Source organism: Polyodon spathula, chromosome 2 (genome assembly GCF_017654505.1).
Source record: "Polyodon spathula isolate WHYD16114869_AA chromosome 2, ASM1765450v1, whole genome shotgun sequence".
Taxonomy (NCBI): Eukaryota; Metazoa; Chordata; class Actinopteri; order Acipenseriformes; family Polyodontidae; genus Polyodon; species Polyodon spathula.
In genome coordinates, this window is record NC_054535.1 from 41531910 (window position 1) to 41543825 (window position 11916).

Consider the following 11916-nt stretch of genomic DNA (forward strand, 5'->3'; position numbering starts at 1 on the left):
TCAAGTGTCATTATAGAAGGGAGCTTTTGTTTTGACACAGGATGTGTGGGCTGAAGATTTTTCCTCACTGGCCAAATTGTTGTGGAATATGTTTGATTTTATTCTACGACTTGTGTGTTATTATTTAATAAAAATATTAAAGCAATATGTTGAAAAAGACTGCAATGGTATTTAATGTGCTTGTTGTAAACACAAGCACAAATAACTATTTATTTTTTAAAACAAACATAAATTAATGAAAGAGACAAGACTCATTTCTTTTATTTTTTTATCCTGTTCCATTAGGCTGCCTTTTCCTTGGCTCCTGTACTCGTTTATCCATGACATGGCACCTGTGCAGGTCAGCAGCAACGGCCTGTTCTGTGCCATCGTGCTGCTGTTCATCATGTTGCTGTTTGTCATCCTGTCCATCGCCCTCTGCAAGTGGAGAATGAGCAAGCTCCTGGGGTTCATCATGTTCCTGCTATACCTTGTATTCCTGGTCGTCAGTGTCATGCTGGAGGACAAAGTCATCACGTGCCCTGTGTCCATTTGAGACGCACGCTACTGCTGCATCTATTTATTTCAGTGGGAGTGGGCGGTGGGGGGTTACTTGGGTTAAGTGACATAATAACAGGCCTAGCATGACTTTGGATGTGGAAAATCTGAGAAGAAATGCCCTCATCATCAAATCCTCTAGATGCCTGGCCTAGGTTTGCATGCAATATTTATTCAGAACTAAACAGAAGTAAGCAAAAGGAATGCAATTACTGCATTACTGCTGGCACCAAATTAATAGGGGACGGCGAGGGGAAAACACATTTTCCGTGGTGAAAGAAACAAGACACTGTTCTCCAAGTTTTGAGTGATGTGCTTGAACTGAATTATCTTCTATAAACTGAATGGTATACCATAGTGTATATAGACTTTAAAAATGAGTTTCAGCTGGGGGTTCCCAAACCATGTAGGAAAAGATAGGGGCTTGACTATTCATCTAGCCAGTACAGTAAATGCAGATGGAACATTTCCTCAGAAGCTGATAATACAAAGCTAACAAATGTACTATTTAATTGTCCTCAATCCTACTTCATCCAATGTACCCTGTGTAGAAGTCGTGTCAGAAAAATATACATTAAGCAGAGTATTCAAGTTACTGCAATGCTGAGAAGATTCTGCATTATACTTGGATCCCAGAAAGCAAAGGTAATAAGATTTTTTTAGTAAGATTGCAACTGCCAGCACATATATTTTAGCTGGCATTAAAACAATGTATCAAAAATAAAAACTAAATGTTAAAAAAGTTGCTTCTATGCTCCTGTGGTAGATATAATTACTTCAGTGGTTAAGTAAATAAGAATGTGCATGTCAAAGCTTCTTGGGGAGGGAGGGATTTTTTTTTCATCTGTGGATTAATCTTGTGTACTGTGCAGTATGTTGTCAAAGCTGATTATATTACCTTTCAAGTCAGCGCTTACATAAATGACTGACTTAGTTCCTTAGGAACATTATTTTAATGTTCTTCGCAGTGGCTGAGTTATGATTCACCTTGAGTTTCGTAAATGTAGCAGTTCCATCTGTACTGCTTGCAGAAACACTTGTATGATAGAGTAGTAATGTTTTCCATAATAATCAGGAAAAATACCACTGTTTGTAAAAATTAGTATGAAAATATCTAAGTAGAAAGAAACTTAACCATGCAATGAAATATCTAACCTTCCTTATATATTCACTGTCAAGAGCAAGTATATCTAGAATGTATCTAATAGCATAGTATATGAAAAGCTATGTATACAAAATGTATATTTAAATATGTGTGTCGATTTTACACATCCAAAGCTTAGAGTAATGTATTGTTAAGACAAAAAAAGAAGGTCAAGATGGTAATTTAAGTTTTCTACATCGTATCATATTTATTTCTGCGACATTTTTTACATTTTTGTAGTTGTGTGCAAATATCATTTCTACAGCTTGGTTATTCTCATCACTTGACCAGGAAAGAACAGAAAAATTAAACCTGAGGTGCTTTTTTATTACTGTGTCATTGAGCAGCTTTTAACCACATAGGAAAACAACAGTTACATCCTTTGCGCTTCATAATTGAAGTTTAGCACCAGTGTTTACTCAAACCTACTCATAAATACAGACATACTGTAGCACTCTACCACCTTTCAACTTATCCAATGGCAACACGTTTATTTTTAGTACTGCTGAACACGTTTTGATTCAACGTTTAAAGTTATGGTTGCAGAATGTTTTCCTTCCAAAATAACTAGAGGGAAGTAATTATTTTCATGCATGCACACAATCAATCATAACTTCAAAACACTTCCTTATAAAATCTTGAGTAATAATAATTTTGAATCTATGTTGGCTTAACAAACCTGTTCAAGGAACCCGTTATGCTGCATCTATAAATGTGCTATTAAAGGTTGTGACATTCATTAAGGAAGATCAAGTGACAATTAGAGTCTCTCTGCCATCCACTTTCATTTGGATTCCCAATCCTGATATTATGTGATTACACAACGTCTGGATAACTAACATCACAAAGGATCTATACCAACAGCTGTCTGTCGCAGTCAGGTGTGCTGCTTGGACTCAAAACATCACATATTAACTGAACTTAAACCACTTGTCATGTAACAGCTATAACTGCAGGGTACACCTAGTGTACTTTGAGTGCTTACTTGACTTTGTATTGGATTGTATCCACTTGCAAGCCTGTTATCAGCTCATACACTGGCTGTGCCCTGTAGTAAAGATGTGATATCTGTGTAAAGCTGCTTGTCATGTTATGTTACTTTCTTAAGAAAGTTACATATTATTCTAAGACTGAATTGCTAGGGCATGTTATCATTAATATGCATCTAATATTGTTTATAATGTCCTTTATAGCACATTTATAGAAGCATTACTGAGTACTTATAACAGATCCACAACTAAAGCGTTACCAACAAATTGCAATACAATCTTCATCCGTTAACTCAAACTTCCTTTTTGGCATTAGTCTAGATTTGTTGTATTTGCAAGATAAATCAACAATCAGAAAGCCACTTCAGGCCAATTAGGTTGAATAAGAGAGCCCCCTCTTTGTCATTTTCTTTGTAAAAAGTCCAAGCAGCTTCATATACAGGATATTTAATTCTAAAATATTGATTAGAATGTAAAATACTGATTCTAATCTTCTTCCTAGACGTATGTTTTTTACCAACGCTACTGGGCTGGGGGTCACCATGTAGCACATAGGGAATATAAGCTTGTGTTTCAACGTAATTTAAACCACGGTGTGTTTCCAGGTTATTTATACTATATTAATTATGTTATATAAATACTATATAATATAATATATATATATATATATATATATATATATATATATATATATATCTACTATCGACTGAATATTTTGCAAAGAATATTTATTCATTCTCTCATATTATTTTTGTATTTGTTATTTTATATTTAAAGCAAAGTAACTGTAGCAACCTTCTGAGATCAGTTATTTACCAAAGGAATTTGTAAGTATTCAATTGAAGAGTTGGCTTAATATCTCCAGACAAATTTAAAAGACTGAAATACTTGCAATGGTTTCAGTCAGTGTACTAGTTTTGGTTAAACTAAACTAACAAATGCATGTATCTTAGCCCATTACTTAGGGATGCGTTTTACAATCCATTTCAAGCTGCTTGCTGTTTCAAGGTGACCACAAACATGTATTTTATCTGCTCACTTAATCTACAGTAGTTGCTATTCGAGAACTAGAAGGCTTGTCACTATACAATAAGCATTGCCTTGGCTGTTGACATCTTTCACCCATGTTAACAGATAAGTGTGAAAGATAATTAACAAAATGCTTGAAAATACTGTATATATATATATATATATATATATATATATATATATATATATATATATATATATATATATATATATAGTTGTAGTCAAAAGTTTACATACCCTAATGGAAATTTATAATGTCTAGAAATTGCTCGAAAACAAAGAATTTTAGGAAAAATCTTTTGTAGCAAATGTTTTGCTTTTGAGGATGAGGGAAAAAAGTTACAAGAAATAGATGTCTACAATTATTTATTTCAGCTTTTTTTTTTTTTTTTTTGTGCAAAACTCCAAGAAATACCGATTCAAAAGTGTTCACACCCTTTGATGCTATGATAGTGTTGTCTACAAGATGCTAGAAATTTCAATATGATAACATACATAATTCTAGAAAGTCTTTAAAATGCTAGCTTGTAGGTGAACATTCTTAAAGAGAGTATAAAAGGGTCAGGCATAGGACGATTGCTGTCACTACCAATTGGTCAATATGGGAAATACCTGAAGACATTAGGCAGAAAATGTCTGCTGTGTACAAGAGAAATCCTCAGAATTTGAATGAACTGGAACAATTTTGCATTGAAGAATGGTCCAAAATCGCTCAGTGACAAATATCCTAATCATTAAAAAAAAAAAAAAAAAATGCTGAAATAAATAATTGTAGTCATCTAGTTCTTGTAACTTTTTTTCATCATCATTTTTGCTACAAAAGATTTTTCCTAAAATTCTTTGTTTTTGAGAAATTTCTACAAATTGTAAATTTCCATTGGGGTATGTAAACTTTTGAGTACAACTGTAAATATATATATAAATATATATAACTTTACAATTATATATGGTCAATTGTGAATTTGGTCTAGTACGTACAGTGCAATACATAACAAATATTAATTTGTATATAGGCAAGTGGAATTATATGGGTTGACTCCTAATAAATATGTTCTTGCACTGTTACTGTTTTTGTTGTGTTTGTGTAAGATAAAGAAATAAAAGATACATAAATATACACACACACACACATATATATATATATATATATATATATATATATATATATATATATATATATATATATATATATATATATATATATATATATATATATATATATATATATATATATATATATATATATACACACACACACACACACACACACACACACACACACACACACACAACATATGCTATATAATCCCTTGTATATTTAAATGGTATTTCTTTATGTAAAAAATAAAGTATGTAATAAAATCTTAAATTATGGAAATAAAAGTACTGAGCAAAAAAATGTGTCATTTGATTCCCAGAGTGATTTGTTTTCTAATATCACGAGAGGAGATGCAAAGCCAGACGTATTAAATAATATGGCAACTTACTTCACAGCCCCATCATTTCAACATATTAAAATTGTCAAGGCCACTTCCCCAACATTCGAAAGTACTAAACTGACTCTTCAGCTCTTTTTAACTGTAATGTAATTTATGTAATATGTCCTGTTTGGCCTCATGCTATATTTTTTCAATTTTTAGTCAACCAACCAAGGTTGTTGGTGCTAATTTATAAATTGGTTAGCTCTCCTTTCATCCAATGACTTCCTGGGCTGTAATATTCCCATTTGATGTTCAGCTCTGGTTCAACAAAAGCTACTGGAGCCTATCCTGCTTTATTCTTGGCCTCAATTGGAAGTCATTACACTGCTAATTCACCAGCAGGTGTAATTAATACAACCTAGTCTAAATACATTGATGCATATCCCTAACGTTTATTCTTTTTGTATGAAAAGTTTGGTGTTATTACTGCTGTGTATTGTAGTCATGATCAGTGTGGTTTGGCTTGATTTGTCTTAGTGGGAGTGGGAATTAGTGGAGTCATATAGCAATTCCTAACAGACTCCTGAGTGATGGATGTGTGGGTACCCTGCTGTTTGTTTCACAGTGTGTTGCTCACATCAAGGGCACTGATTCCCATAGCAATCACATGGAACAGCTACTTGCAGCTCTATGTTCTATGTTCTAAATGTCAATCAAATACTTTTGTTCCAAACCACGGTTAGTCAAGTGCCTTTGAGAAAAGAATGATAAAGTCTACCAAGCTTGGTACAGCACAGACAGGCATGGTACAACAAGCAAAGTTTTATTTATTTATTTATTTATTTATTACAGATGGTAAACCAGTGTTTAAAGCGTAGTTAACCACAGTGATATATCTTTGAACTAATGTTTTCTTTGATATTGTGGATGTATATTTATTTAATGGTACAAAACATTTTGTTTCCCACAGTAGTTTTCATGACACCTATCAGCCCCAAATGAAAATGAGTCATATGCTCACACAATTAAGAACATAAGCAAAGTCTGAGAATGAGAAAAAGACCATTTAACCCAACAAGTCCCTTGTTAGAATACCATTTTCCCCTACTGGGGGTAACTTATTTAAAAGCACAGACTCTGATCTTTTTCTTATGTTCCCAGTGTTTTAGATCCTACTACTTCACCTAGTAATTTATTCCATGCATTTACAACTCTGAAAAAAAAGTGCTTCCTACCTTCTGTTTTAAACTTACTTTTATTCAGCTTCTGCTTATGCCCCCTTGTTCTTCTCTCTGTTCTTGGGTTAACTTTATCTATACCTTTTATGATTTTAAAGACTTCAGTCAAGTCCCGTCTTTCCCTTCTTTTTTCGACAATCGATATAATTTAAAAATCAAAGCAATCTTTTAGCTGACACACAAGTTCATACACGTATCATATATTTATCTAATAACATGTTTTTACAAATAGTGCCACTGGTAATGAAGAGCAGTTCAGTGTTGTAACTTTTGTGACAGCAATTCTGGTATGTCAAGATTTATTGGCTCTGAAATGTTCTGCCAATCCCTACCACTGCTGCTTTTGAGTCTAATTCCAACTTCAGTTCTAACAATCTGTCTATTTACTGCTTGTAGGAAAATTATAAAGAAACATGTGTCATTAACTGGTATAATGTGAGGGGTGAGTTTGCTTTAAAACAAGGTATACTAGTACTAATATTGTTTGTTTAATTTGTTTGTGCCACCCAATGAATGCTCATTCCTTCAGTTTTATTCCACTACAGCCCCCAGTGTCGTAGCTGTGGCACAGTGATAAAGCATTTTAGAATCATACTTCATGAAGCTGCTAATGTTTGTACTTGGACAGAAAATCTTGTCCTTAGAAACTGCTGACAAGTACTTTTCTTCAGAGGCCTCTCGTCTTTCCTTAATCCCTTATTAAACCTGAGAATGTTGCCTTGGAAACCAGACAGGAGTTAGGCCAAGTGGGAAAAATGAATCATAGAATTGCGCAGAGGAGATCAAATCTTGACAATGTACAATGTAATGGCTGCAGCTGTCAATTCTCATAGTCTGCTCTGGAAATGAGGTTCAGTAGTATTTTGCACACTTAGATTATTGAAGTACCTACCACTTGTTGGCTTTAAACTCTTCTACAGCAGAATCCAAACTGTTCAACAAAATCTAAGGATTTTAAATTATCAATGAACCATTATCACAACTTAAATGTCATAAAAATGGTAATTACCAATAATTAAAATGGATGATGAATAGAACACTGTAAAGGTCAGAATATATTGTCACTCAGTTTGAATTGGTACTGAACAACATGACTAACTAAAACAGGTTATATTATATACTGCCTTACCCTTTAAGGACTGTTTTATGGATTTTATTAACAGCCATCTTGATCAAGTTTGCAGGCCATTAAACCATATTCAACTGTTTTAAAAGAGGGTTGAAAGTTTCACCTCTGACAATGTTTATAAGCACTTCTTTATAAAATCCTCAAACAGACCTTAAAATTGTATTATTGTTTCTTAATTTTGTATTTTTTAGATTGCTTCTCTTGATAATATGGACATAGCCTGTCATTGTTGCTGCAAGCTAAAAAAATAGTAAACAGACCAGAGCACATGAAGCCATTTCTCAACTAATAATTATTGTTAAGCATTCTCTAAATAGCACCTCCAGATATTAAAATTCAGCTTTTTAAAGTCTCCAGCAGATGTTGGGTTGCAGCTGGTTGTATGTGAATCTCATATTGCATTTAACTGTGCCATACTCAGATAATGCATTTAGATAATCACTGCCAAGAGCAATATCTGAATTACTAACAAACTGTCCTGATTAGAACACTGTGCTTGGCTGAGTCAGCCATTACAGTGCTGCATTTTGACTGAACAAATAAGAAATTAATGGTAAATGGCAGCTTAATCTGCTTAATTTCCCACATCAGCATGTCAATATTGTAAGGAGAGGGCTGATTTCCATCCAGAGGAGTGTTACTTACCAGCTGTGCTAGTCATTTTCATAGAAGTATAGGATACAATCTCTAATTTCAGCTTGGCTAATTATTTCCAGTGAATTTTGTATTGTAAATGATAGAAGGTACAGTTGGAATTAAGATAATCGTAGCAAATAGTTACAAAATTTAAAAAATACCTGTGATGTGAAAAGTGACATTCACAGCACATTTGTGTTGCAATCTTTGTTAGTTATTGGTCATTTCTGGATTCCTTTAGGCATCCAAACTGATTATTTTGCAAGAAATAAAGATTTGATTCCTAGTTGATCTTTTTACCTTGTTCAGCAAGCATCAGAACTGCATTCATTTGTGATTATTTTGCTTTCCTGACTCACATCTTGAATGTCAAAATAAAGCCATTTTAAATGTGAATTGGGATTTATACAAACATGAAGGCCAGTCCTCTGTCCTGTCCCATTTCAAGGTGTCCCTTAAATCAAACTATTTGAATATGTTTAAATATTTTTCAAGAAATGTTTACTGAAATGTAGCATTGCCAGTTAATGTGTCTATTTGTCAACGCCAAAGGGACCCAATTAATTTGAGTATCTCTGCAGCATTATTTCCTGTCAGGTATATAATTAGTTACGAGTTCCTGAATGGAAGTCTAACTGAGTGTGGCAAAGTGGTTTGCAGTGCGCAGGTGTAGAGGTGATGCAGTGCTCAAGACAAGGACAAACAACAAAGTATTGGTGACAGGGTGCCCTACCCTTGTGTATATTTTATGTATGATTATTGTTTTCATTATTATTATTATTATTATTATTATTATTATTATTATTATTATTATTATTATTGTTGTTGTTGTTGTGTGTGTGTATTGTATTTATGTGCGGACAGACTAATGACATTATTATTTATTATTTGAAACTGGCAAAAAGTGTAGCAAGCATGGATGGGGGTAAATTCCCCGTCCCAATAAAATCCGTGGGACTGTGGCTAGAGCTTTAATCAGGTCATTTATTAATGGGTAATTAAGGCTCCAGCCACAGATATAAAAGACCCACTCTGGGCTCATGGTTGTTGTTGTTGGAGAGTAGGAGAATCGTAGCGAGAGCGAATGCTACCAGCCAGAGAGTAAAAGGTACTCGTTCTAAAGTAAACGTGCATTACTGTTTATTGTTTGCTTTGTTTTGGCCAATATGCCCATTTATTTGTGTGGTTTTGTTTAAATTGTTCATTTTTGTTAATTATGAAATACAGCATACAGCAGCGCCATTTTCCCTGTACAACCTGTGTTAATGTTTGATTTCCTAGTCTGACGTTACCACCCACATGACACAAAAAGCCATTGTTACAATGGTGAAATGGTGGTTTATTTGTAATTCCAACTTCACTTGGCAATAGTAAATAAATAGAGGACTGGCAATACACAATGATGTGTGTTGCTCAGTTGAATAAACACAGGGTTCAGTCCCAAAAGAATAGACATGGTATTAAACACATACAGAACACGAAGATGATCACCAGTCCATAGTGACTGCTGCAGTGCAGGTGCTGAAATACAATTTATTCAGTGAGTAAGAGTGCAGTGAAGTCCGGGTTGGGTGCTGGACTTAAGCGACAGCTCCCGGATGTGTTAGCCATCTATAAAAGTCAAACAGTACAATTAACACAGCAAACAAAACAAACATGAAGCACTCACTGTACACACACGGTCCTTCAGTGGGTCGTCCAAAACCATAACAAAGTAGCAGATCGCCTTGCTACACCCCCTTGGTTAGCGAGTGCAATAGTTTTTCATCCAATCCGAGGTTGCCACATCGCTTCCGGGTCGATGATTTAGTGTACCGTCGCCCCGCCCCCTTTCTAGATGGCCGACTTCCACCTAAACCTGGGAATGAATTGTCAGACCATCCAGTCTGGGGCACTCTGTTCCCTTTACACAGTGCACTCACAGGTCAGGAAGGAGATTTATAATCAAGATTCATTCTTTCTCTGTCACACAGAGCTATAATTTTGTGATACTTTGTACTGTGATATTTTATAACAATTGTAAGGTCTCCCTGGATAAGGATGTCTGCTAAGAAATAAATAAATAATAATAAACAATTTTGTGTAAACAATTTAGGGAGAAAAAAAAACATGTTTGGGGTATCAATTAATTTTAAATGACTATTAAAAAAGGCAAGCCTCTGACTCATAAGCTTCAACTCTATCAAGTCCTGGTGGGGGGGGGGATAACATAAGTACTAACATATAAAAAGACGGACAGGCTCCATCATATATCCTCAGATTCTGCAAAAATGAATGTCCTAACTATGTTTCATTCAATTGGGAAACCATAGGATAGGTATACACTTACAGATTTGTAGGTGGGGGGTCTACATAAGTCCACCAACCATATAAACCTACGACAGTGCTCCATCATATATCCTCAATTCCTGACAAAAATGGTAGTCCCTAAAACTAAATCGGTTGCATTTCAATGGGAAACCCATAGGATAGGTATACACATTAATATTTGAATACTGCAACAACAATAAACTTAGACAATGTCCCTAACAACCAAGAGGTTCACACAATTGGATTAGCAATATTGCAGATCGCACTGAACAACTCAATACTCACAATAACTTAAAGAATGTCCTAACCAAGTTTCATCACAATTGGATTAGCAATTTGCAAGATATATGAACAACTCATTATGCCCCCCTTGTTTTGGGATATGCATTCCAAGAGAGGAAATTAAATACATATTATAACTTTAAATACTGATGTGCGCGAGACAAAACTTAGTAAAGAAAGATGCTTTTATGCTATGATGTTGAGGTGAAAAGGAAACGAGATGACATACAGACAAGGACAAACATGTTGCCTTCTACTAGAGCTGATTAGAGATGCAATAAAATCAATAACACATACCCCCCAAGGCACTTATTTTAGCCATTATGTTATGCTGCACAAAATGTAGGTGTGAAGAAGATCTTATTCAGAACAGTTAGCTCATGCAGTTAAAAAAGAAAAGGGCCTATGGAATTATACTGCCACCTTGTGGTTCAAAAGAGCTTGTGCACTTAAACAGGTCTTCTACAGAAATGGGACAAATTGAGTCCCCCACCTTAAAGTGTATTTCATTTTTTTTTTTTTTTTTTTTTTTTTTTTTTTTTATGTTTTGTCGGATGCAATGTACATTTATGTTTTGTCGGATGCAATGTACATTTATTTCTTTAGCTGTTTTCATTACAATTTAGCAAATATGCATAATTATTTTCATGCAATATTAACATTTAAGGGTGACTGTTCATAAAAGAATGGGCAGCATGGTGGTTAGCGTTGCTGCCTCACAGCTCCAGGGTCCTGGGTTCGATTCTGGCCTTAAGGGGTCTGTCTGTGTGGAGTTTACATGTTCTTCTCGTGTTTGTGTGGGTTTTCTCTGTGTACTCCAGTTTCCTCCCACAGTCCAAAGATATGATGCTAGGTGGATTGGCCTCTCTACAGTAGAACTCCTCCAAAGGTTTAGCCTGAAGTCAGACAACAAATCAGATATGAGAAAAGGTTCAGAACTGCCTATTACTCAACAAAATAAATTGAAAGTTAACACGTTGAAACTTGGTGCACAATTAGGAAGCTTAGTGATGATTCAATGAAGCTCAAAACAAAGATGGCGCTCTAAGACAGGTGCTTTATCACAGGGTTTTTGGCCAGGTTTCTCAGTGGCAGGCTTGCCGGGTATTTTACCCACTGCAATGTGTCGCCACAAGAACCTTATGATGACTGTTTCATTCTTGTCTGGTTAAGGTACATGTGTAGTTTCCACGGTATATAC

General features: G+C 34.8%; 1 protein-coding gene across 4 annotated transcripts in view; it reads left to right on the forward strand.

The window, feature by feature from the left end:
* The window catches only part of LOC121296511 (sodium/potassium/calcium exchanger 2-like), a 108057-nt gene extending 104907 nt beyond the window's left edge, over window positions 1–3150 (forward strand). For all 4 annotated transcript variants that reach the window (XM_041222160.1, XM_041222178.1, XM_041222187.1 and 1 more), the window contains one exon: window positions 286–3150. In XM_041222160.1, coding sequence (XP_041078094.1) covers window positions 286–535 — 250 coding nt within the window. In that variant the 3' untranslated portion in view covers window positions 536–3150. The remainder of the gene's footprint in view (window positions 1–285) is intronic.
* Window positions 3151–11916: the final 8766 nt, after the last annotated feature.